A 26,902-nucleotide genomic window follows, 5' to 3' on the forward strand; every position below is an offset into this window, starting at 1 on the left:
TTCCCACCAATCTAAACCTTGGCCTCAGACAACAACATCAACAGGGGAGAGCTAATAAAATGACAGAAGTCATATTTCCATATAAAAGTAGCAAAAGAATGTATTACCATATATTATTTCATTACTCTGGCTTAGAGTAGTTGTAGCAGTAGCAGGTTTTTTTTTCTTTTCTTTTGTTGGAAAAAAATTATAAAGGAATTATAAATAAAATAAATAAATTTTACTTGATAAGGACTTATATTCTTATTTTTATATTGATCCTTCATGTAAATCTTGTTTCTTCACACCTGGGTAAAATTAGGATGAAATGAAGCATAGCAAAGGTTGGTCAATTGGTAGAGCTTCTGCTACTAATGGCTCACGCAAAAAGTTAAGCAAGTTTGAGCTTGGTTAGTAGTTGGAAGGGACTCAATCATTCGATGCTGTTGACACACTCTCCCTCGATGAGTCTTTCGACTCCCTGGAGGTGTCACATAATAATAATCCAATAATTTCTCATCAAGTATAGTGTACAGTTATTATGTAACATCTTCCTTGTAGTTCTTAGACTCGCCTCCAATCAGCTTATGAGATGCATATTTCTTTGTTAATTGTACGTCTGTGACAGGTTTGTCTCTTTTGTGGAAGAAAAACTTAACTCTATACAGTATAAGACTGGCAAACTCACCTTCAACTAAAAGCTTTTATAAAGATTCCTCATATCATTACAAAAATCAATCCCAAGTTTTTTTTCACCTGACTATAAAGGCTATTAAAATGCTATGTGAATTCAATGTTTATGGCTCAGCAATATCACATAAATTGACAAGACATGCTGACAGGAGTTAATCAGTATATTAATTAGGTTTGAATTCTAGGTTACTTGACTGGCATTGAGAGTAACATGTTGAGGAAAAGATTAGATGAGGTTAAACAAATTTTCGGTATATGTTAATTTTTGTTTTGGAGATTATTGTATTTTACCAGTACTTTTTTTAGTTCAGTTAATTGTTAATTTAAAAGTGCTTAGTAATTTTTGGGCATATTTTTGGATATACTCTGGATTTCATATGCTGTTTACCAAATAGTAAAATTAACTATTATTGTACACTTTATAGAGTCATCGTCGTGAAAAAGGGGATGATCAACTTGATGATGCTAGCCTTTTGTCAAAATCAGAAAAGTTTACAAAAGAAAAGATGTGTACCACTCCTAGTTCAAAAGCAACTACACCAGGCTCTATAAGCTTATCTGTTCCATTACCACTACCTGAAGATTCAGCTTCTACTATTAGTGACACTAGCAGTAGAAATGGAGAAACTGAGAGAGGTACCTGGGGTAGGCAGCTTGATTTTTTCCTGTCATGTGTTGGATATGCAGTTGGGTTAGGAAATATATGGCGATTTCCATATCTTTGTTATCGAAGTGGAGGAGGTAAAATTTTTTTTTAGCATCTTATCTTATATACTTATAAATAATGGATTGTGCATAGATGTACTTTTTTTTTTTTAAATCTAAAAACAAAAAAAAAAATTAGTTAAACTGAATATTATTGCAATAAGAGGTGCTGGCCTGGTTGGCTGAGAGGTTAGTGTGTCAACTCTCCAACCAACAGGCTGTGGTTGGAATCTTGCTAAGGGAATGGATGCTTGTGATTGTCTGTAGGTTGGAAATGAATTTCATTGCCCAGTGTGAGACCACTGCCTTGCTTACTGAAAACCTGAAGTGGTTTGAAAGAGTTCCATGATTTGTCTCTTGAGTTGGGTTTACAGACTAAGTAAAAAAAAAAAAAAAAAAAAAAAGATACAAAAAAATATATAAAAAAATTTAATAAAAATGAGGAAAAAATTTAGCTCTGGTAGAGTTCCAAGGAAGAAGAAAGAAATCAAAATTATTCCCTTGCATAAGGGAGATTGTAAGACTGCAGTATGAAATTATAGACTAATCTGTCTGAGAGAACAGAGTCGTGTTTGTTCCCAGTATTGGTTTCAAAGTTAAGGAAACATCTACTATCGCATATAGTGAATATCCAGTCAGGAAGATATCAACCCATTTGCAGATATCATGGGGGGGGGGGGTAGTATGAAATTATAGACTAATCTGTCTGAGAGAACAGAGTCGTGTTTGTTCCCAGTATTGGTTTCAAATTAAGGAAACATCTACTATCGCATATAGTGAATATCCAGTCAGGAAGATATCAACCCATTTGCAGATATCATGGGGGGGGGGGTAGTATGAAATTATAGACTAATCTGTCTGAGAGAACAGAGTCGTGTTTGTTCCCAGTATTGGTTTCAAATTAAGGAAACATCTACTATCGCATATAGTGAATATCCAGTCAGGAAGCTATCAACCCATTTGCAGATATCATGGGGGGGGGGTAGACCAAAAGATAGGAGCTTACATAATAGACATTTGTACTAGACTTGAGCAGAAGCCTTTGTGATATTAAGGGCAACCACTTGTGATTTGCTATACTTTTTGTAGCCCTTGTTTAAAGATAGATACATAGACAAACAGATCCCCTGTTAATTGACGACATGGAATCTATTCTGTGATCACTTATTGGTTGGTAGCATTCGAGGTAGTGTAGGAATTGAGTGTTAAGAATTCTCTCTCTCCATTACTTTGGAGAGAGCTGAGATGAGAGAAATTGGACAATACTTTGATGGTAAGGATTTATGAACCTTCTTGGGAATGGGTTATACATAAGCTAATTTCCAGGCTGTGGGATAGATATAGGAATAAAATAGCATGAAAAGATTACTTAGAATCGAAGTTAGTTCTAGAGCACTGATATCTAATTTGCATAAGATTTAAGTTGGAACTGAGGCCAGGTATATTTGTGAAGCAGATTTGAAAGGTTTGCTGTTGACCACATCACCCCCCCCACACACACACACACACAGTCTCTATGTAGTATTTGTGTTTTGTGCCCAAGAACCTCTGAGACTACTTCGGTCTTAACTGTGGCAAAGTGAGAGGAGTATGCAATAGTTAACTTACATAAAAGAGACTTCAAGACAGAGGCAGCACACTATAGAATAGTCAATAACTCAAGAGTGGCAGTTAAAGTATTTGAGATGTTGATTAAAGGCAAAATTCAGGAACGGGAATGTGATACTCCCTAGGGAATAACAGCTTTTTGAAGGGTAGGCCTTGCCTCAATAATTCGCTCACTTTCTATAATAAAGTGACAGATGTATTGGATAAAACAATGGCTACATCACTTGGAACAAATTAGAATGGAAGTGACATGGATAAGATATAGGAGCTCCAAACTTCAACTCTCTGTTCACAAACATTCCCAAACATACTGTCATTAGCCTACCTCTGTTTAATTTGTCTATTAATAAATTGAGAATGATTTAAAAGGAATATCCAGTTCTTATTTCTGATGCAAAACTGGATATAGAGATTCTAGGATGAGTTAAATGGGCATATAGTATATGGGTAAAGGATAATAGAATTAAAAAAGGTTACGACTAATGGAAAGACTACAGGGTCATTCAGGAGGCTAAGAATATGGGAATGTTTGTGAACAGAGAGTTGAAGTTTGGAGGACATATTGTAAGAGTAGTTGTTTAAAGGATTACTTTAATGTTGAAGAAACACATTGATAAATACACATAAGAAAGTTATGTCAATTCCCACCCAGGAAAGGCTGTTAGCCTATATATAGTACATTATATATAGGCTAATATTAGTATTATTGCTATAGGTAAGATCTGAAAATCATGCTCAGAGACTAAACATGGAACTATTCTAAAGTCACTGCAACCCTCCAGTAAGCAGGATTTTAGTTTCAGACCAGACAATCAAATTTATCAACCACTTACACATTTACAAAACATCCATACCCACAGAGGATTTTGAACTTACAGCCTGTTAGTTAGAGAGCAGTTACACTAACTACTCAGCCAACCAGATCTGCTGTTCTGGTTGCCCGGTGTGACTATATCTGGTTTACTGTGACAGATTTTTTGGATTGGTAGAAGTGGTGGATTGGATTTACATGTGACAGGCAACTGGAATGCACTGAGAATAGACTGAAGGTTTGTAGGCAACAGAATTTGTTGATAGGCAGTTATCCCCTGGAAGTTTGGGGCTGTTAAGGGTGTGAAAATTAGATTTTTTGCCTAGAGTGGTTTGCCTGAAATTTGCGAAATTTGCCTGAGTGCTTTGTCAGTATTGTGTGAATAAGGGTTAGTGTGGGCCTTCAGTAATGAGTCTTCAGAACAAAATGTTCTTGGCATGGCATGATTGTTTAATTGCTGAAATGGTGTGCAATTAAATCGGTCCTCTGTAATATAAATTGGAGTTGACATGTGCGCGTGCGCACACACACACACACACACACACAGTGAATGTTTGTGTATGTAATTGTAAATCACATGTTTCATTCTATATAAATGATTTTAATTGCAGGTGCATTCTTGGTTCCTTATTTATTGTTCTTGGTGATATGTGGAATGCCGCTATTTTTTTTGGAGCTTAGTTTTGGTCAGTTTGCTAGTCTTGGACCAGTTGCTATTTGGAAAATATGCCCTCTTTTTAAAGGTAGATATTATTAATTTGTAAAATTTATGGACATTTTTAATTTTGTAATTTTAATGACTTTGTTTTAATTAATTAACATACACAGAATGCCTATTAAAGAACAACCATTTTATTTTATTCATTTTTTATGGGCATACTGTAAATTAAATAAAATTGATTATATCATTTTAGCTGCTAGAGTATGTTTTATCCAGTTCTACGGCTTCATTAGTTCTTGTGTAGATGCTCTTTGAATGAAACAGTATTAGTGCTCATCTGAAATTCAAAAATGGAACAATAACAACAACAAAAAAAAGGTAAAATTTTATTTTAAACTGGGAAAATTCACCTCAAAACATTGAATGTTCTTAAAACTCTGTAGGGATAGACAGTCATCCCTATATATCGCATACACAAGTTTTTGAGTAGTTTTCAGTCGAAGATGATCCACGACCAGGAAGGCCTGTTTCAATTCTGACTGATGAAAATGTGGAAAAAGTACATGACCTCATCAATGGAAATCATTGAATCACTTCTCGAATGATTGTACAGAAATTAAAGGAAGTGGCCTGTGAAATTTTGATGGAAAATTTAGGGGAAAGAAAGATTTATTTGCAATTCATACCACATTCTTTGACTTCTGAGCAGAGAGAGCATTGTGTTGCCTAATGTGAAAATTTCATTGAAATGGTTGACCAAGATTGCTATTTTAGAGAAATCATAACTCGTGATGAATGATGGTTCTTTCAGTACAACCTCAATACAAAATGGCAAAGCATTGTATGGTGATCTTCGATGTCTTCAAGATAACAAAACTTCAACTGAATCTTAAGTCAAAACAGTGTTGATTGACATGGAATTGTTCATAAGGAATTTGTTCTAAAGGGTCAAACAGTTAACAGCCAGTACTATTTCAATGTCATGCAACGTGTGAATCAATGCATGAGGACAGTGAACAAAAAGCTGAGCAAAAAGCTGGATGTTGCTATACGACAGTGTGCCTGTATGTTAAATGCGAACCAGTTTCTCACTTTCAAATCCAACCACTGTATTTGTTGGATTTGGCACAGGTGAAATTTTTTTTTCCTGTATCTGAGATTGTAAAGAAAATTCAAAGGATGCTGGTATGACTCTTGGAGGTTGTCCAGAAGAGTGTGGCCTCAGAAGTTAACATTATATCTTTAGACACCTACCAGCAGTGTCATAAAAATTTCTAGGTACGATGTAAATGTTGTATTGAGTTAAGAAGACAAATTGAAAATAAATAATTTGCTTTTCTGTAGTTGCTTCCCCCCTTTTTTTTATATACAAATATTATCTCGTTACTTAATGGGTGCACTATATATAGGAATGTCAGTTATCACATTTATATCATTATATTATTTGTACTTGAATAGTTTTCTCATGAAAATTTGCCTGTAAAGGACACTTCAATTCACATACATTGATGGGAGAAACTTGAGAGATTCCTCAACTAGCCAGGTTAACTACCCAACCAACTTTTACATAGTATATGTTTTATTCGTTTAAGACACAGACATCAGGTGTTTAGAGTAAGCAGTTCATATAGATGCATTATCTTGGATGAGAAGGATAGAGTATTAATCACTTCCATTAGCAGGCAACTCAGATTGAGTGGGTATGAAAGTAATGTTCCCTTTAAGCATCATAGAGGATTGTTTCATTTGGCTTAATTTGAATCAGTGAATAGCATTCCCTGCACTTATCCACTCCCTTTATATCTCTTTTTCTGAATGAAATCAGATACCAAGTTTATCATCGTTGTAATTTTTTTTTCACGAACTCAGATGGATAGACAAGTTTAGGTTGTTGTTGGTAGTTATTTAAGTTCAGCAGTATTAAATACAACTATTAGAGTATTAGAGAGCTAGGGGTGAATCTTTCCTATCTTGCTAAGTCATTTCGTCTTATGCAGCCACCGAAGGAGGCAAGCTAGCCTCAATAGGTGCTGGTCCCAAGCCTGGATAAATGGTGAGGGTTGATGTCAGGAAGGGCATCCAGTCGTAAAACTTCACTGCCAGCTCTAGCTATGATATGAGTCAAAGAGAAAATGATATGAGTCAAAGAGAAAATGATATAAGGGCTAGGGCATACCCCTTAAGCGATGCACAGCCACATCGCCTACAGCTGCGAGAGGTGGACGAGGGCTACCGCGTCAAGGGCGGGTGTGGTTAAAGAAGCGAGCCCAACAGGTGGAGAGGATGTTGAGAGTGGAAACACTGAATGTTGGAAGCATGACTGGAAGGGGAAGAGAGGTGGCAGACATGATGAGGAAGAGGAAGCTGGACATTTTATGTGTGCAGGAGACAAAGTGGAAGGGGGGGGAAAGGCAAAGAAACTTGGAGATGGATATAAATTGTTCTACTCTGGAGCGAATAACGGAAGAAATGGTGTAGGAATTGTGGTGCGTGGCAGAATGAAGGGCGAAGTACTGGAAGTGGGTAGAAGGAATGACAGGATCATGCGAATGAAATTGGGTCTTGGAGAAGAGCGGGTGGTCGTATTATGTGTATATGCCCCGCAAGTTGGCTGTACAGCAGAGGAGAAAGACATGTTAGATGAAGAAATGAGGGAACTGGAAGAAAACAAGATGGTGATTGTCGGAGGAGACTTGAATGGACACATAGGGAAACAGAATAGAGACTGTGAAAGGGTGCATGGTGGCCACGGAGTGGGAATGATGAACCAGGAAGGAGAGAGAGTTGTGGACTTTGCAGTAGCGTTTGATCTGGCAATTGTGAACTCGTTTTTCTACAAGAGGGAAGAACATTTGATAAATTTAGGAGTGGTAACAACAGTTCACAAATTGACTACATTTTGACTAGAAGAAAACATCTTAAGGTTGTGACAAATTGTAAAGTAATTCCAACAGATCAAGTGGCACAGTAACACCGACTGCTGTGCGCAGACTTTAAAATAAGATTGAAGATAAGAACCTCTGGAAGCCATTGGATGAAGACAATTAAGTGGTTTCGCTTAAAAGAAGAGAGTGTGAGGAATCGTTTTAGGGAGAGGGTGTTAGAGAGGATTTCGGATGGACTGGAAAGTGTACAAAATTGGTGGAAACATAATTCAAGAGTAATCCTGAGCTGTGCAATCGAGGTGCTTGGTGAGACATCTGGAAAGATTAGAGAGCAGAAGGAGGGTTGGTGGTGGAATAATAATGTACAAGTGGCAGTGACAGCTAAGAGGAAGGCAAAGCAGAAGTGGGATGAGTCAAGAGTGGAAGAGGACAGAGAGAGAGAAAGCAAGAAGCCAAGATAGTTGTGGCACAGGCGAAGGCCATGGCATATCAAGATCTGCATGATCAATTAGAAACAAAGGAAGGACAGAGAAAAATTTACCAACTAGCGAAATATAGAAATAAAGCAGCAAAGGACATCTTACATGTGAGGCAGATCAAAGATGCTGAAGGAAGAGTATTATGGAGGGATGTGGACATAAGAAACAGATGGAGAATATACTTTGAGGGTCTTTTGGATGAGGAAAATGCAAGGACTCACAGAGAAGATGGGCAGCCTTCTGAGGGGATGGTGCAAAACATCAGTAGAGTGGAAGTGATGGAAGCTATGAAGAGGATGAGGAATGGAAAATCGGTGGGCCCTGACAGGATTCCAATGGAGGCATGAAAGGCACTGGGGGAAGAGGGAATTGACCTGCTGTGGGACCTGTTCGTGAAAGTTTGCCAACAGGAAAATATACCCGAGGAATGGAGGGAGAGTACTCTTGTCCCCATCTACAAGGGTAAAGGGGATGCACAAGACTATAAAAATTACAGAGGAATAAAGTTGATGTCCCACAAAATGAAAATCCTAGAAAGGGTTCTTGATGGAAGATTGAGGAAGGAGGTGTAGATTGCAAAGGAACAATTCGGTTTCATGCCTGGTAGATCAACAACAGATGCTATCTTTTGGTTACGGCAGATGATGGAAAAGTTTCGAGAGAAACAATGGGAGCTACATCTGGCATTTATTGATCTGGAGAAAGCATACAATAGAGTTCCAAGGCAAGAAGTCTGGAGGTGTCTGAGGGAGAAGAAGGTTCCGGAGAAATATGTCAGGTTGGTGCGGGAGATGTACAGAAATGTGAAGACAAGTGTTCGGACCTATCTGGGACAGACAGAAAGTTTTCAAGTAACAGTTGGCTTGCATCAAGGGTCAGCATTAAGTCCGTTTCTGTTTAACATTGTGATGGAGGTGGTGACGGAGGAGGTGAGAGAAGATGCACCTTGGACAATGTTGTATGCAGATGACATCTTGCTATGTGCAGATTCAAGAGAAGAGGGATGAACTAAACTGGAAAGATGGAGAAATGTACTGGAAGAGAGAAGTATGAGACTGAGCAGAAGTAAGACAGAGTATATGTGTTGCACAGTGGGTGGCGGTCAGGAGACAGACCTGGAGCTGGAAGGAAATGTCATCAGGAAGGGGAGGGACTTTAGATACTTAATTTCAACAGTGGAAGAAGATGGAGGAGCTGAGAAGGAAGTGGGATGCAGGATACAAGTGGGTTGGAGGAACTGGAGGGAGATGGCTGGAGTGTTATGCAATAAGAGGGTGCCGATCAATCTGAAAAGCAAAATCTATAGGACAGTAGTGAGGCCAGCTATGACGTATGCTATAGAAACTGTGGCCCTCAGGAAAAATAACATCAGCAGGATGGAAGTAGCAGAGATGAGACTGCTTAGGTGGATGCTTGCGGTGTGACCAGAAAGGATTGTCTGAGAAATGACTATGTGCGGGGGAATAGTGAAAGTTACAAACTTAGGAGTGAAGATACAGGAGGCAAGGTTGAGATGGTTTGGTCATGTGATGAGGAGGGAGGACGAATATGTGGGAAGAAGGGCCATGCAGATGGATGTGCAAGGAAGGAGGAAGTGTGGGCAGCCAAAGAAGAGATGGAGGGAGCTGGTAGAAGAGGACTTGAGGATGAAGAACTTGGATGTGGTGACAGCCCAAGACAGGAGGATGTGGAGGAGCCTCATCATCAACAGTGACCCCACTTAAGTGGGAGAAGCTGCAGAAGAAGAAGTATTAAATACAACACTACAAGAACGAAATAAGCACTGAGTATCAGTGTTGGTTGAAGTGAGGAGTTGTGAGGTACTAACTTGGAAGGTAGTCAAGTAGGGGATAAGAGCAAATATATATGGAACTGCAATGCAGAGATTGTGAGAAGATCTGTAGTTGCCTGGTATCATGGGACAATGACCTGTGAGGGAAAAGCAATTTATAGTGTTCATGTACAAAGTAACTTCTTATCTAATTTTTTCATTACTGCTTAATAAAATGATTAGGTTTATACCAGGAAATCGGTATTATTATTCGTTTTGAGTCTCTGGATTCAAAACTGCATAGAAATGGGAATGAAAATAAATATATACCAACTAAATTAAATATTTGCAACCTGATGTTTCGCCAGCTCAAGCTAGCATTATCAAAGGCACTTTGAAGACGCATACACATTCAGCGAAAACTAAAATTAAAATGACCTCCAGATAGGACAATCACATTTATGGAGGGCAACAGTGGCACTCTTTGTAGTAAATTAAGAAAGTTACTACACAGATCCCAGTTTAAATTACAGTAACTGTTCCTGGAACAGCCCATGTTACAGAACCTAATGAACTGTAATAGAACTGATGGCATAATCAGTTCTACATTATGTAGAACTGATTATGCCATCAGTTCTACATTATGTTTATATACATAAATTTTGGCACACTGCCCTATCCATTCGTCAGCAGTCATCAGAGAGCATCACCATCCGCACAGTTAGCCTGGTGGCTATGCGCTTCGCAACCATATGTCTGGGGAAGGAGTGTCCTAGGTTCCATTCCCATCGACGACGACGTGAGGCGCTTAAGGATCTTCCTCAGCCATAGCCAAGTTAGCTGGTCTTGGGCGTGGACAGCAGGGTTTTTTCCCCCAGCTTATCTGGGGTTTTTTCATCATGCATGCAGGCAAACTGGCCTCGTGAACACACACATACAGTCAGGAATACTTAAGACAATCCCTCCAGCCATAGGTCTGAATTGTCAGCTATGCCTGTCCTGAGCCTGGATAAAAATAGGGGGGGGTGGATTGACGTGGTGCAATACCTCCCCGTAAAAGGGGCTCACGGCTGTTGAATCACCATACGAAATGAATGAAGAGAGCAACACTGTTGCCCTCCATACATGTGACTATCCTTGTTCTGGAGGTCATTTTAATTTTAGTCTTCGCTGGGTGTGCATCTTCAAAGCTCCTTTGATAATGATAGCTTCAGCTGCAAAATGCCATGAAATTGTAAATATTTAATTTAATTACTAAAACATGAATGACTACAATAGCTTCAGAAATCTGAATATTGAAATAGTTATTTTATTATTATTTTGTAGACATTCTCCTGAAGACTTGTAATGCTGAATAAAAAATATTATCAATATTATTATAAAAATAATTAGATATTGATAAATAACTGATACTTTGCATGGAAAGAAGGAATGGTAAGATTCTGTGGTAGTTGTGAGCAGGAATGACTTGGATGGCGAAAAATAGAATTTAGAAAAATTATGGAAAGTAAAAGATGTTTTCAGGAAAGTGATTAGCATAGTGTCCAGATATGGTAATAACAAGTTGAAGAGAGCAGAGATGATGAATGGCAAGATGGCTGAGTTGTGTATGGCAAAGGTTATTCACTGTATAAATGTCTAGAGTAAATTTGAAGGGAAGATCGAATGCTTAAAGTTGATGGGCTGATTTGAATGAATTTAGTCTTGGACATTTGGAGTAACTATTATTTGCTTTAGAGATACTAAGGATCACAGAGATTGTGAAGCAGGTTGTGGTAAGATAGGAGAAAGATGGATATGAGGATTAAGAAATTACTGGCTGGGCAAAGCGTGATGTAATGTATAAGGGAAGGGTTGAGAATGATATGGATGGAAATCAAAAGATTAAGGAAATGGGAGAGTGAAAAGACCAAAGAGAGAGGTGTATTATGCAGGTAGAGTATGGAATGATGGTGGTGGAATGGTCTAAAAGAGAATGGAATTTTTATGTTTGAATACTAAGCAAGGAGTATTAGAAATAAGGGAGCTGAGTTTGAATTGATTGAGTTTATATGACTAAAGATAATTGGGTGTAAGTATATTGGATGTTGTATAGATCAGGAAATGTAGAGAGTACTGAGTGTGAAATATTTAGGCAAATTAGTTTGGCATGTAAAAGAAAGGTGATCTTGTTAAAAAAACGTTTAATTTTCTTGCCCATAAAAGCTCTGGAATGACTTCTAATGGGACTATATTGATCAAGTACATATAATAAACAACTGTTATACCAACTAGTTTCACTAACTAAGGCTGTTAGCATCTTCCTTCAGGGTACATAACTGATGTAAGGCACTAAAAAGTAAAAAACTGTTACAAACTATAATCAACCATTCCAATTATATTAGACAAGGAACAGAGCGCGCGTACAAAGCGCGCGTACAATACATGCATAGAGCGTGCATTACAATGCCAACTATAAAATGTTCCTAAATAACAACAAGTGAGATCATGGTGGGCTTTTTGTTTTTTTTGAGTTAGATGATTCTTTCATCATAGATATTAGTAATAATTGTATTTTTAATTAATTACATTAATATTTTATATTTTAATCGTATTGATGTTATTTAAAAATATTATATTTTCATCTTTTTAAGTGCTTTTAATTACAAATATTATATTATTTCTTTTAGGATTAGGTTATGGTATGATCATTATCTCTGGTATCGTGTGTATATACTATAATGTGATTATTGCATGGACGCTTTTCTACACTTACCAGTCATTTGCTTCAAATGTGCCATGGGCTACCTGTGGAAATTGGTGGAACACAAAAAATTGTGTTGATCATCATGAAGATGAAGTTAAAACGAATAATAGTAGTTACCTGATTAATGCCACATATGGTCTCAATGAAACAGATAATAGTACTGCAGTAGTTGATATTACTGGTAACAAGATAACTTCTAGTGAAGAATTTTGGTTGTGAGTAACTTTTATTTACTTATTTTATTCAAACACGACTTAATGCTTTTATTATACTCTTTACATTAAATCACAGATTGTCCAATCACTCAGTAGAATCCTAATATTCTGCTTGCACACCGAACCAGTCATCTCTGCAACTAATCAGTCATGATGAGTTAATAAATCAATTATAGAGATAACTGGTTTGAAGTAGATGCTGAGTGCTAAATTGCTAGCATTCAGCAATAATTTCAACATAATTTTTTATTTTGTTGAAATGACTGTCTTTGGACATAATGTAAAAGTGATGCTCTTAATTCACTTTTAAGTGATTTAGTAAAAATTAGTCACAAGTTTTTCAGATATCTTCTTTTCTAATTTATTATATTTACAGCATCACATTGGCAGATACATAGAAATGGAAATACATTCATTATTCAGTTCACAGAACTAGAAGTATCTGCAGAAAACCTACTTCTTCAAGAAGAATTTAAAAAAAAAAGTTTATAGAAGAAAACGGTTACAACATGCAAAAAGCCAGTAAAAGTGTCTCTAAATAAACATCGCAGTGTTTATCACATAATGATACAGAGAGTTACAGGATGTTCACTCTTCCAGTGATCTAATTAATGATCTTTATTATTAATGATTTTTATTAATAATTAATAAAAAATTAGTGATCTAATTTCTGAATATTGGTCATTCTGATATGTTACTTACAATTTTACCTATTATGTGAACTAATATTAAAACCTTACCTAACATTAGAAAATCTGAAAATTGATTGTTTTTTGATATCCAGTGTGATTATATTTATTGTTCAAAAAGAACCCCCCCCCCATTTTCATCTGATCAGCTGATTTTTCCAAAACAATTGATATTCCTTTCTCCTGCAGAACCATGGCAGCCAGTATCATGCAACTTACTGCATAATATTATACAAATGACCAAAAGTGCTTGGTATGATGAAAATAATGAATAGGGCTCTCATTACAATATAAAACCATTCTTATAATCAATGTTATCATGTTGATTATAGTAATGTTTGACATAATCATGTTCCATAGGCATAATAATAGGCAACTCTCATAAAAAGATTTCTTGCTGTATATTTGGTGTTCATTATATTGTGATTGAAATAATGAATGGAACAGGAAACATTCAAAAGGAATGTAATAAGGGATACATATCAATTACTTGCAGTAAAAAAAAAACCCATCAAAAATGTAAAATTTGAAAAGGCAGCTGAAGTAAATGATATGCGACCAGAAATGCTCTACTATAGAAGTATAAAAGTTTATTATTATTATTATTATTGTGTGGGTATCTCTGTGGATATTAAATCTGTGGGGAGAATCAAACTATCCACATAATATCTATCATACCTCTCCTTGAAAACCTATTAACAGACAAAGCACTTACAACTGACTGTGCCAACCCATACCATTTGTTCACCACTCTATAAATGAAAAATCTAGTCCTCACGCCCTTACTAACCACACTCTTTCTCAGCTTCTGGAGTTGACAGCTTGCCCTCTAGGCCAAGTGCTGAATTTCCTCCTTTAACAACTTTTGCAGTGGCTTTTTCTTCTTAAGTAGCTTCTCCAATTTAGGGGCTAGTAATCATGGTATGCCAGAGTGTCTGTTCCTCTGCCATCCTTTTGATCTCATAATAGCTCTTGTTACCCATCCATTTTTTTACATTATCAACCTAAAAGTTCTTGGTGTCTACCAGGAGATCTTCCCTGTGATTCTTTCTCCAGTATTTCCAGAGATGTTTTCTCTACTGTTAGTAGAGAAAGTTAGTTTTCTCTACTGTTTCTCCACTTAATACATGTCCTGCCATCTTGCACTTTCTCTTTATAAGGTCTTCCATGAGTGCTATAGTGCTATTTTGGTTCTCATTAACTTCAATACCTCTTCATTAATTTTTATTTCTCTTTCCAAGAAATCTTCACTCGGTAGGCATCCATGGAAGCTGGGCAAGAGTGTGGTTAGCAAGGGTTTTAGAGCTAGGTTTTTTACTTGGAGAGAGTGGTGAATGAGTGGAATAAGCTGCCAGAGTCTGTTGTGGGTGTCATGACTGTAAACGAGTTAAAGGCGAAGTATGATAGATACTGTGTGAATGCATTTTTGAAAATTATGGAGACAACTACCGTGTTTGAATAAAAACTTTAGTTTAATATAACTAAAATCTACATTCGACGTTTCGACCTTTATGTCAAGGTCATCTTCTGGAGCATACAACTATACACAGGAAACAAGCTATACTACAATCAAACTGGTTTGTTAAAGACACTGACCAACCACTACAACAATTGTTGGCCTGACCTCTGGTGAGAAAAAAAAAATAAAAATAAAATAAAATAAAATAAAAATTAAAAAAAAAAAAAATTATACATCAACGCTAGAGTCCTATTATTTGTGTTGTCTACTATATACATATATTAACATCATTCCAGCCAGTTGGTATGGAATGGTTTCTAATACTAGCTAAGGATTGGCTAGAGTCCTGACTTATGCTGGATCTTTCATATTAGGTATGCTGAATGTGTGCCATCCAGATCCTTGGAATTTTCATGCCATCTTTGTTGTTGATATTTGGATGGTTTATCAGGATTTCGCAGGATTCCTTAAATTTCCTTTCATGCCAGGTTTTTGTGCGGTGTAAGGAGCAGGTGCTTTTCCAGTTGATTTGGTGTAAGGTGTTGAGTGCGTTGTTATCGGCTACTAGTTGATTCATTTGAAGTACGTATGTTGACACTGTTGTCCTTGACAGGTCAACATACGTACTTCAAATGAATCAACTAGTAGCCGATAACAACACATATAAAATGGTAAATTATAACCCAACAAAAAGGATAAAGGATAAAACAGAAAAACTACTCAAGTCCGTCACTTCTTGGCCACCAGACGCAGTTAAAAAACTCAAACCCCACTACGCCCGCCCTCCCCCAGATTATATGGGGTTCTGAAAATACACAAACAAAATGTGCCCCTTCGACCAATCATGGAAGGAATAGACAGTCCCAATTACCACCTAGCCAAGGAATTAGCGGCAACACTCAAGGAGTTGGTAGGTCATTCTCCCTCCTACATAAAAAACACACAACACTTTATAAACAAAATCAAAAACATAACACTCGACAAAGACTACTCATTAGTCAGTTTCGATGTTTCTGCCCTTTTCACTAATGTCCCCATCAATGACACAATTCTCCTACTACAGAACAAATTTCCACCCGACATTACGGCCCTCTTTGCCCACATACTAAAGTCCGGTTACTTCGTGTGGCAAAACAAATTCTACCTACAAAAAGAAGGTACAGCCATGGGCTCACCACTACCCCCCCCCCCCAATCGGTAACTTCTACATGGAAACCTTTGAGCAAAGGGCTCTTGATTCTGCCATGTTACGACCGACAGTCTGGCTTAGATACGTTGGCGACGTGTTCGCAATCTGGCCGCGCGGGCGACAAACGCTAAACATATTCCTCAGCCACCTGAACAAACAACACGAACGCATACAATTTACCATCAAAATCGAAAACCAAAATTCGCTCCCGTTCCTAGACACACTAGTCACACATCTTCCTTCAGGCAGTCTATCCTTCACAGTCTACTGAAAACCGACACACACTGGCCAATACATACATGCTAATACATACCACCACCCATCACAAAAATATGGAGTCATTAACACCCTTAAAAACAGAGCCACAACTATTTGCTCTAACCAGCAAGCCCTGAAACAAGAACTGAAAATCATTAGTGACACATTCATAAATAATGGCTATAACAAAAATACTGTTAATAAAATACTCTATAAAACTACAACAAAAACGAATCTAGATTACAGTAAAACCATAGCCATCCCATACATTAAAGGGTTATCAGAAAAAATCAACAGAATCCTACAACATTATAACCTCAATGCCACCTCTAAACCACCCACTAAACTTAAAACCATATTCAACTCCTCTAAGGATCCACTCCTCCCGTTAGCACATCTTGGAGTCTATTGCATCCGCTGCACCTGTAATTTACCGTACATTCGTGAAACAGGACGGACAATCCCTATATGCAAGAAAGAACACATTAGACATATTAAATATAACCATTATGGTGAAGCAGGCCTCTCAGACCATGCACTCAACACCTTACACCAAATCAACTGAAAAAGCATCTGCTCTCTACACCGCACAAAAACCTGGCATGAAAGGAAATTTAAGGAATCCTGCGAAATCCTGATAAACCACCCAAATATCAACAACAAAGATGGCATGAAAATTCCAAGGATCTGGATGGCACACATTCAGCCTACCTAATATGAAAGATCCAGCATAAGTCAGGACTCTAGCCAATCCTTAGCTTGTATTAGAAACCATTCCATACCAACTGGCTGGAATGATGTTAATATATGTATATAGTAGACAACACTAATAATAGGACTCTGGCGTTGATGTATAATTTTTTATTTTTATTTAAATTTTTATTTTATTTATTTACTTATTTTTTTTAATTTTTTTTTCTCACCAGAGGTCAGGCCAACAATTGTTGTAGCAGTTGGTCAGTGTCTTTAACAAACCAGTTTGATTGTAGTATAGCTTGTTTCCTGTGTATAGTTATATGCTCCAGAAGATTACCTTGACATAAAGGTCGAAACGTCGAATGTAGATTTTAGTTATATTAAACTAAAGTTTTTATTCAAACACGGTAGTTGTCTCCATAATTTTCAAAAATGCATTCGGATCACCGTGTAAGCCTAAAAGAAAGGATACTGTGTGAATGTCGAATAGTTGTTCTTGGCATGTTAGGGCCTCCCTTGATGAATCTATGGACTCCTTGGAGTTGCCTGTAATAATAATAATATGAGTGTAGTTGTGTGACAGTATCACAACTATAAGTGCAATTGTGATATTGTGACAGTTTGTCACTGTCTTGACTGTGAAATAGGGGAATGTCACAATGTTGTGACTTGGTTGTTCAGTTAGAAAGACCTAAATTCAAATTTGTATAAAATGTGAGGAATCTTTATATGGACTTTCCAACTGTATAAACTTTTCAAGTTTTGAATTTGAAAAGTTTCTAACCTTATATGTTTACAATTTTTGAAAACTTTATTCAAGGACCTCTCAATTGAAAGTGAATAAGTCACTCTCATAGTGCTAGATTTTCTGTCTGGAGGAAACTGGTTTTTAATAATGCGAAACAAGCAGACCTGCCAGGCATCACATGCAATTAAGAAACAGTATGTTGGCTTCATATAAACCTCAAAAAACCTAGCTTAATAGCCATATTAAGCTAGGTTTTTTTATCCACCCCTCTTAAAAATCAATCTCATTCATACTATTGATGGATCTGTATAGTACTATTTAGCTGCAGTTTATTATATGACATTAGAAATTATCTAAGAAATTTATTCTTTGCTTATATGCAGGAAATGAAAATTTGAAAGAAAAATGTATTAAGCTTTTGTAACGTGTAATCACTGTGTTCAACTGGATATGAATAGGAGGAATCTTTATATGGATGTCTGATATGCTGTTAATAGAACTTCCTATTTTAAGACTATAATTAAATCAATATTTAACTCATGATTAAATAATTATTAATAAATACATTCATAATTAATTAAGATTATACACTTAAATTACATAATGAAATAAAGAATTTACTATAACTCACTAATATTTTGTGATGAGTATATCATCGCATCATCAGAGTGAAACATGTAATAGCTACTGAAGTTACATGAAACACTTTGTAATAAAAACAAATAAAAACACTTTGTAATCTTAGTTTCAAGAAAGAACTGAAACTAAGATTACAAAGTGTTTTTATTCTGCACTTGCTGTTCAGTCACTATTAGGACTGTGAAAACATTAACAGTTGTAAGCAAACCAAAAGGCAAAGGAGAGCAAAGTTGCTTTTTCGAGTTTACTGTTATTCAAGTTTATTGATTGTCAGATTTCTGTACCATGACCAACTTCTATATATGGCATAGTACTTTTATCCAATTCGATGTTGTGATTTGTGTTGGAAAAATGGAAAGCTTAACACGTTCGCTGCCAACTACGAGTATACTCATAGTTGGTATATGAACCTCACAAGCCAGCTACGAATATACTCTTATGACGCTTACCGTGGGCAACAAGATTACCCATACTGACCTTGATTGAAGTGAAAATGCTTGGCTTGTGGAGCTAGCAGCAAAAGTGTGTATACTCGTAATTGGTATATAAGCCACACAAGCCAACTACGAATATACTCATATGTCGATTACCGCCAGCAACAAGATTACCCGTACTGACCTTGAAGAAGTGAAATTGCTTGCCTTACGGGAACAAACTATGCCCGAGTAGCGTGGCAGCGAACGTGTTAACCAGAACTGTCCTCTCTTTGTTGTTTAAGCCTCCGATGTGCTCCTTTTGTCTTATTTATAGACTTCTAGAAGTTTGTTCAATGTAATTCTGGCTGCAAGAACAAGGAATGTTGTAAACTCCAGGGTGTTTGTTGAAAGGATTCTTGTCTTTTGGTGAGCATAACATATTGCGTACTGTCCTTATTGGTTTGAAAGCAACTCGAATGTTGTGAGACCTTAGATTGGCAATTTTTTGTGAGAGTGTGCCAGCAAAAGGAATGGAAATAGAAGTCCTGTGATGAGTTTCCTGGATTTGCTGTGGAGAAGGGGGGGGGTTGGAGAAAAGTATTATTTTTTGTTATTTTTTTTTTATATCCATTGTTTGTTAATGTTTGAAGAATTAAATCTAATTCGTCTGTTAATATTCTATCATCTCTAATGATTAGATGTTGTCCTGTTCTTCAGCATATATATAATGCTTAATTTTTGTGAAACATGGTGTGATAAGGCAAAATGTAGGTAATGGCCTGTGTGGATTGGCTTGTGGTACACATTAAGACCAATGCTGTTGTCTGTTTGTTTTGTAATTAATATGTCCAAAAAAAAAAGGTAATTTTCCTTCATTTTCAAGTAACAAGGTGAACTTGATCTTATGGTGAAACGAGTTTATGGATGTTGGAAAATCATATAGTTCTGCCTCACTATGTTTCCATAGTATAAATGTTGTCAACATATCTCCACCACACTGATGGTTTAGGATCCGTATGTAATAAGATATCATTTTCAACCTTTTCCATGAATAAGTCTGTGCATGGAGGAGATAGAGGACTTCCCATTGCAAGGCTGGAAAGTTGTTAAATCTTTCCATTCCACTTGAAAAAATTCGAATTGAGGCAATGTTTATAAAGTCGGGAGATTTCTTGAGGAAACAGATTGTCTATGAGAGTCATAACTTCATTCACTGGGACATTCGTACATAAAGACACAACATCTAAACTTACTAGAATGTCTGTTCTTGGTATGGAGATATTTCTTAGCTTTTCAATAAAGTGTTGTGTGTTTTTGATGTATGTATCTGTATTTCTAATGTGTGCTTTTAGAAGACATGCAAGGTGTTTGGATAATAAATAAGTTGGGGAGTTTATCTCAACTACAATCGAATGAAGAAGTATGTCAGTCTTGTATACTTTCTGTGATCCATATAAATGTGGAGTTAATGGATGCATGGACTTCAGTTTCTTCTTAAGGTCTGTTGGCCATGTGTCCATGTTACACAGAAGGTTGTTCTATACGGTTTCTATATGGTTTGTTCAAGTAGAGTCCAAATCTAATTGACAGTAAGTGGATGTGTCGGAAAGTAAAACTGAGATTTTTGATACATAATCTCTCATATTTAAAATGATGGTAGAATTGCCTTTGTCAGCTTTGAGGATAATTATCTCTTTGTTCTTCTTTAAATTAACCAGTGCTCTTTTTTCTAAGGGTAATGTTCTTTTTTGGAGAATGAGAAGATGAGAGAAGGATCGCAGTCTTTAACCTAATATCATTTGCAGTAGGTTCAGGTAAAAAGTGAAGGGCCTTCTCGACGTTGTGCATAATGTCTGTTTCAAGTGCGAATGCTGGAGCGACTGCAAAATTGAAACCTTTTTTTAGGATGCTAACTTCTGAAGATGTTAAATTGTGATCTGAAAAGTTGAAAACAACTTTGTCAGGAAGGGTATTTTGATATCATCCAGGTCTACCTACCCGCTGATGAGACCTCAAAAAAGGTTGAAACCAGTCTGGGTAGTGACCTCTCCTCATAATGTAAAGCAGTATTACATCTCCTAGGAGCTGTGTTTTCACATTATGAGAAAATATCAAGGATACTGAGGGAGCTTGCTCCACCTTTGCTTAGAGTTGCCTTGGTGTTGTACTACCAAGTGGTCACTTACGCTTGGATTCGCCAATAGTTCTTCGGCATGAAACTCGTAGATCGTAGTTTTCGATCTTAGAGTTTCGCATACTGGCTGTAAAATAATAAGGGATTTTATCCCCTTAATTTAATTTGACTTCATATACATTGTTTGGAAATAAGTCAACAGACATCATAGTGGCTAGAACAAACATTCATGGTACCCACCTTAATATGCCTTGAATTAAAACTTTCATATGGGGCGTTAAATTTTTTTGATATGTTCTTGTTATTTAAGAATGTTTTATTAAATGTATCATTAATCATATTGTTCAACGGGACCATAGGTGCTTTTATCCCATGCTACTAGAATGGGATAAAAGTACTATGCCATACATAGAAGATGACTACAGCCCCTTCAATATAAAAGAAGCCGCAGTAGTTATCCGCTCACAAGGCACCCTGAACAGAAACCAAGGGATCCTTTGTGATATCTGGAAATTACTTATATCTCAACACATTAGAGTTTAACTTCGCAGCCAATTATAGGACGCACCTGCTTAACAATGACTGACCAAGTACTAGCATCCACACTCCTCGTGTTTGTGTAACGGTTGATATGAATTTGATAATTTTTCATCTTTCAGTTGTGTATTGATTCGTAATCTAAGCTCGTTTTGTTTTAAGCTGTTATATGTATATTTATCTAACCAAGAAGAAGCCACCAGTTAATGTGGCGAAACTAGTAGGTTAATAGTTGTATCAAATTTCTGACCAATTAAAACTCAATTTTTCTGCCATCTTATAACAACGATCTGCATTTAAGTTTTGTAGATCTGGAAAAGGCATATGACAAGATGCCAAGAGAGAAGCTATTCAAAACACTACAGTTGTATGGTCAGTGGGGCATTGTGTCAAGCAATACTTAGTCTTTATTTGAATTGTAAGTCATCAGTTAGAATTAAAGGAAGTACAGGAAGATGGTTTAATGTTAAATCTGGTGTCAGACAAGTATGTACATTATCCTCTGTTATTCATTGTCTATATGGATCACATTATGAAGGAAAGTGGTATTAAACATGATATCAAAATTGGAGAAGTTAATGTCAGCTCTTTGCTTTATGCAGATAATGCTATACTTCTAAATAAATCTGCTAGAAGTCTGCAAGATTCTCTGACTAAATTGAATAACTGTTGTAATAGATATGGGATGAAGTTCAGCAATAACAAGACAAAGAAATTAGTCAAAACACTAAATTAGCTATATACAAGACAGTGTTCAAACCACTTTTTAACTTATGGATCTGAGAGCTGGGCTAGAAGTAAAACACTTGACCAAAGACTAGAGACTGCAGATATGAAAGTCCTGAGAAAGATTAGGGGCATGAACAGATGGCATAAATGGCAATATCATATTAAAAACGAGGATATTAGGAAAGAACTTGACATTGTCAGCATCCAGGAATGTGTTAGCAGAGCTAATCTCAGGTGGTATGGTTACTTAAACAGAATGGGTGAGGAAAGATTAGCAAAACAAGTGTTCTCTGCCAGGTCGACAGGAAAAAGACCAAGATATAGATGGATTGATATGCCGAAAAGTGCCTTAGAAGATAGAAATATAAGATCTGATAATGTTGGACTCTTGACAGGTAACAGATTGATTTGGAGGAAAATTGTAGATAGGAAGTTAGTAATGATGTAAATTTGTCATGTAGTAATATCATATCCTGTACATTCATATTTCCGAATTTAGGGACACAAAACACATATGCTGAAATGATATTTTACTTATTATTAATAAAATAACACTCGACATTTCAACCCCTGTATTGAGGTCATCAACAGAAGGATACATGTGTATAGGAAAGTAAGCTACATGCCCTGATAATGTTGGACACTCTATAAGATAAATTAAATCTATGCTGTAAATTAATCTTTTTCTTAGCCTGACCTCTAGTGATGAAATAAAAAAAAAATAAATAAAAATAAAATTAAATAAAAAAATTTAAAAATAAATAAATAAAAAACTATAATAAACTCTGCTACTAAAGTCCTCCTGTACTATGATTACTGAGATTCTTCTGGATTTGTACAGTTCAGATTGTTATACTGCAATTTTCTTCTGGACTTGTACAGTTCAAGTTGCTATTGAATGTTAAGGGGGGGGGGGAAACACTTCACCAAGTCTTCTTCTGTTGAGATTTTTCTTTGGCTTGTTCTAGTTGCTATAAATATTGCAAATGGGTCCTCCACAGCCTTGGAATGGGTAGACCATCATTTTTGTTCAGATTTGGATTATGTTTGAGCATTTTGCATGCTTCTTTGAATTTCCTCTCGAACCAGGTGTTGGTGCGGTGTAGGGACTTGGTACCTTTCCAATCAATTCTGTGGTATGTTTGGAGTGCTTTGTTAGAAAGGCCGGTTTTTCCAAAATGAAGGTATTTAATGTGTCATTTGTGTTAGTCCTTCTTAATTGGGATGGTTTGCCCTGTTTCCCCTATGTATGGTAGGTTACATGTGCATTGCATTTTGTAAACACTTGGATGGGTTAGGTGTGTGGAAGAGGATCTTTGGAAGAACTGAGTAGGTGTCTTAATTTTGTCCGGGGTTTAAAGGTGGTTTTGATGTTGTATTTGTGTAGTGTTGTTTATTTTTTCGGAAAAGCCTCTAACATAAGGTATAGCAATAGCATTCTTGAAATCTTTTTTGTTTTTAGTGGTATCTCTGTGGAAGATCTTGTGAATAGTTTTTTTACTGTATCCATTTTTCATAAATGTATGGTTGATGATCTTGTATTCCTGGTTTAAAGCTTGTTCATTTGAACAAATCATTTGAGCTCTGTGTTTAAGGGTGTTTATGACCCTTAGTTTTTGTGTTGGGTAGTGATAAGAATTTTTGTGTATGTACTGGCCTTGTGGTAGACTGAGAAGAAGAGACAGCCTGTGGGAAGACGTGTGACGAGTGTGTCTAGGAACGGAAGAGAGTTGTTTTTTTCATTTCAATGGTGAATTGGATACGTTTGTGTTGTTTGTTCAGGTAGCAAAGGAATGTATTTAGTGCTTCGTGGCCGTGGGGACAAATGGTGAAAATATCGTCGACGTATCTGAGCCAAATTTTGGGCTTTAGGCATGCTGACTCTAGAGCTCGTTGCTCAAAGTCTTTCATATAAAAGTTAGCTATTGGGAGGGGGGGGGGGGGAGTGGTGAGCCCATGGCTGTACCCTCTTTTTGAAGGTAAAAATTGTTTGAAGGTAAAGAGGGCCGTGATATCGTGTGGAAATATGTTCTGTAGGAGCAAGATAGTATCATTGATTGGGACATTGGTGAAAAGGGAAGTTATGTCAAAGCTGACTAATAAATCTTGATCGTTGAGTGTAATGTTTTTAATTTTGTTTATGAAATGTTGTGTATTTTTTATGTAGGAAGGGGAATGACCTACCAATTCCTTGAGTATGGCCGCTAATTTTTTGGCTAAATGGTAATTTGGGCTGTCGATTCCTTCAACAATCAGGTGTAATGGTGTGTCTGTTTTGTGTATTTTTGGCAGGCCATAAATTCTGGGCGTGCAGGCATAATGAGGTATTAGTTTTTTAGTTGTTTTTTCTGGAAGTAAAACACTTGACCAAAGACTAGAGACTGCAGATATGAAAGTCCAGAGAAAGATTAGGGGCACGAACAGATGCATCAATGGCAATATCATAATAAAAACGAGGATATTAGGAAAGAACTTGATATTGTCAGCACCCAGGAATGCGTTAGCAGAGTTTGATGCAATTCCTCATTATGCCCACGTGCCCAGAATTTATAGCCTGCCAAAAATACACAAAACAGACACACCATTACGCCTGATTGTTGAAGGAATCGACAGCCCAAATTACCACTTAGCCAAAAAATTAGCAGCCACATTCAAGGAATTGGTAGGTCATTCCTCTTCTTACATAAAGCCCGCCCAGGGGTTTACAAAATACAATGCACATGTAACCTACCTAGGGGAAACAGGACGAACCATCCCAATTAGAAAGGACGAACGAACACAAACGACACATTAAATACCTCCATTTTGGAAAAACCGGCCTTTCTGACCACACACTCCAAACATACCACAGAATAATCCAAATCTGAACAAAAATGATGGTCTGACCATTTCAAAGATGTAGAGGACCCATTTGCAACCTTTATAGCAACTAGAACAAGCCAAAGAAAATTTTCAATACAAGAAGACTTGGTAAAGTGTTTTTTTTTTTTCTCTCTCCTTAACATTCAATAGCAACTTGAACTGTACAAGTCTAGAAGAAAATTGCAGTATAACGATCTGAACTTTGATCTTAAACTTTGATATCATCCAGGTCTACCTACCCGCTGATGAGACCTCAAAAAAGGTTGAAACCAGTCTGGGTAGTGACCTCTCCTCATAATGTAAAGCAGTATTACATCTCCTAGGAGCTGTGTTTTCACATTATGAGAAAATATCAAGGATACTGAGGGAACTTGCTCCACCTTTGCTTAGAGTTGCCTTGGTGTTGTACTACCAAGTGGTCACTTACGCTTGGATTCGCCAATAGTTCTTCGGCATGAAACTCGTAGATCGTAGTTTTCGATCTTAGAGTTTCGCATACTGGCTGTAAAATAATAAGGGATTTTATCCCCTTAATTTAATTTGACTTCATATACATTGTTTGGAAATAAGTCAACAGACATCATAGTGGCTAGAACAAACATTCATGGTACCCACCTTAATAAGATGTAGGACCTCCTTTCACTGCAATGACTGCAGCAATTCTATGAGGCATACTTCCCATAAGCATATGATAAGTGATCGATGGGAATTTTGGACAATTATTCTTGAAGGCATCTAATGAGTTCTTGGAATATTGTGGGGCAATGCCCCTTGACCTTACCCAATGCTCCAGTTCATCTCACAGATGTTCAGTAGGGTTGAGATCAGGGCTCTATGGAGGCCAGTGTGGTCACATCATGTAATGTCATTCATGTATGATGAGTGGTGTGAAATTTGTGGACGTGTGGAGTGAGTTCGATGGGCGAAAGGATCTATATAAGATGGATGGCTTGCATTTGAATGGATTTGGTGTAAGGAGACTAAAAAAAGTGTTGTTGAATGAAGTGGATATGCAGAATCAGGGAAACTAGATTTATTAAGGGGGGGGGGGGAGGAGTAGATATGCAGACCTTAGGGAGGCAGTGGAGTGTATGAATGAGTATAATATGCCCAAGCAAATAAGGACAGCAAATCAGAATGTGGCTAATGGGGGTCTTATGCTAATGCTAGGAGTATTAGGAACAAGAAGGAAGAATTTTTGGCCATGATTGGCACTTCCAGACCACAGGTTATTGGCATTAGTGAAACATGGCTGACTGTAGATGATATAGCTAGCGGGATTGAATGTGATGGGTATAGTGTGTTCAGGAATGACAGGGAGAATAAAATGGGGGGAGGAGTATTGTTGATGATAGCTGATGAGCTGCAGCCAAGGAGAATAGAAGTTGAATTGCAGGATAGAGAAAAGAGCACATTTGAGGCCATTTGGTGTGAGACTGTGGCTAGCAGAACAACATATACAATTTGGTGCTGCTATAGACCAGGTGATGGAAAAGATGGTGGAGATAGTATGCACAAGCAAATAGAAGAAATGTGTGGAAGGAGGGTAATTATTATGGGAGATTTCAACTATGGTCGCATTGATTGGAGTGAGGAGAGGACACACGGGAGGAAGGAATTAGATTTTATGCAGTTATTAAGGGATAACTGTCTGCGACAGCATGTAATGGAAAATACTAGGGGTCAGAGAGTGCTTGACCTAGTAATTGCACCTGAGGATTTGGCTGTAACAAATATGACCACTTTGCCACCAATTGATGAGAGTGATCATAGGGTCATGACTTGGGAGGTGACTAAAGGTGTGGAATTTACAATTAAGACAGGTACATGTGGAATTATCAGGCTGGTAAGTATGTCAAGCTTAGGAATTTGATTAGTTCAGTGCCATGGCATGTACAACTGCAAGGGCTGAAGTTGATAGTGCATGGGAGGCAGTTAAGAAGTGTTTGGATGAAGCAATGGCTGACTGTATACCTAGAGTCCGAATAATAAA

At 37.0% G+C, this 26,902-nt stretch overlaps 1 protein-coding gene across 2 annotated transcripts in view; it reads left to right on the forward strand.

The window, feature by feature from the left end:
* LOC150104801 (sodium- and chloride-dependent glycine transporter 1-like) overlaps positions 1–26,902 on the forward strand; it is a 211,450-nt gene that overhangs the window by 71,448 nt on the left and 113,100 nt on the right. For both annotated transcript variants that reach the window (XM_090395361.1, XM_090395360.1), the window contains exons 2-4: positions 1,098–1,413; positions 4,408–4,539; positions 12,262–12,553. In XM_090395361.1, the coding sequence (XP_090251487.1) occupies positions 1,098–1,413; positions 4,408–4,539; positions 12,262–12,553 (740 nt within the window). The remainder of the gene's footprint in view (positions 1–1,097; positions 1,414–4,407; positions 4,540–12,261; positions 12,554–26,902) is intronic.

This window comes from Typopeltis vanoorti, chromosome 7 (assembly GCF_054136105.1).
Source record: "Typopeltis vanoorti isolate ZY-2024b chromosome 7, IOZ_Tvanoo_1.0, whole genome shotgun sequence".
NCBI lineage: Eukaryota > Metazoa > Arthropoda > Arachnida > Uropygi > Thelyphonidae > Typopeltis > Typopeltis vanoorti.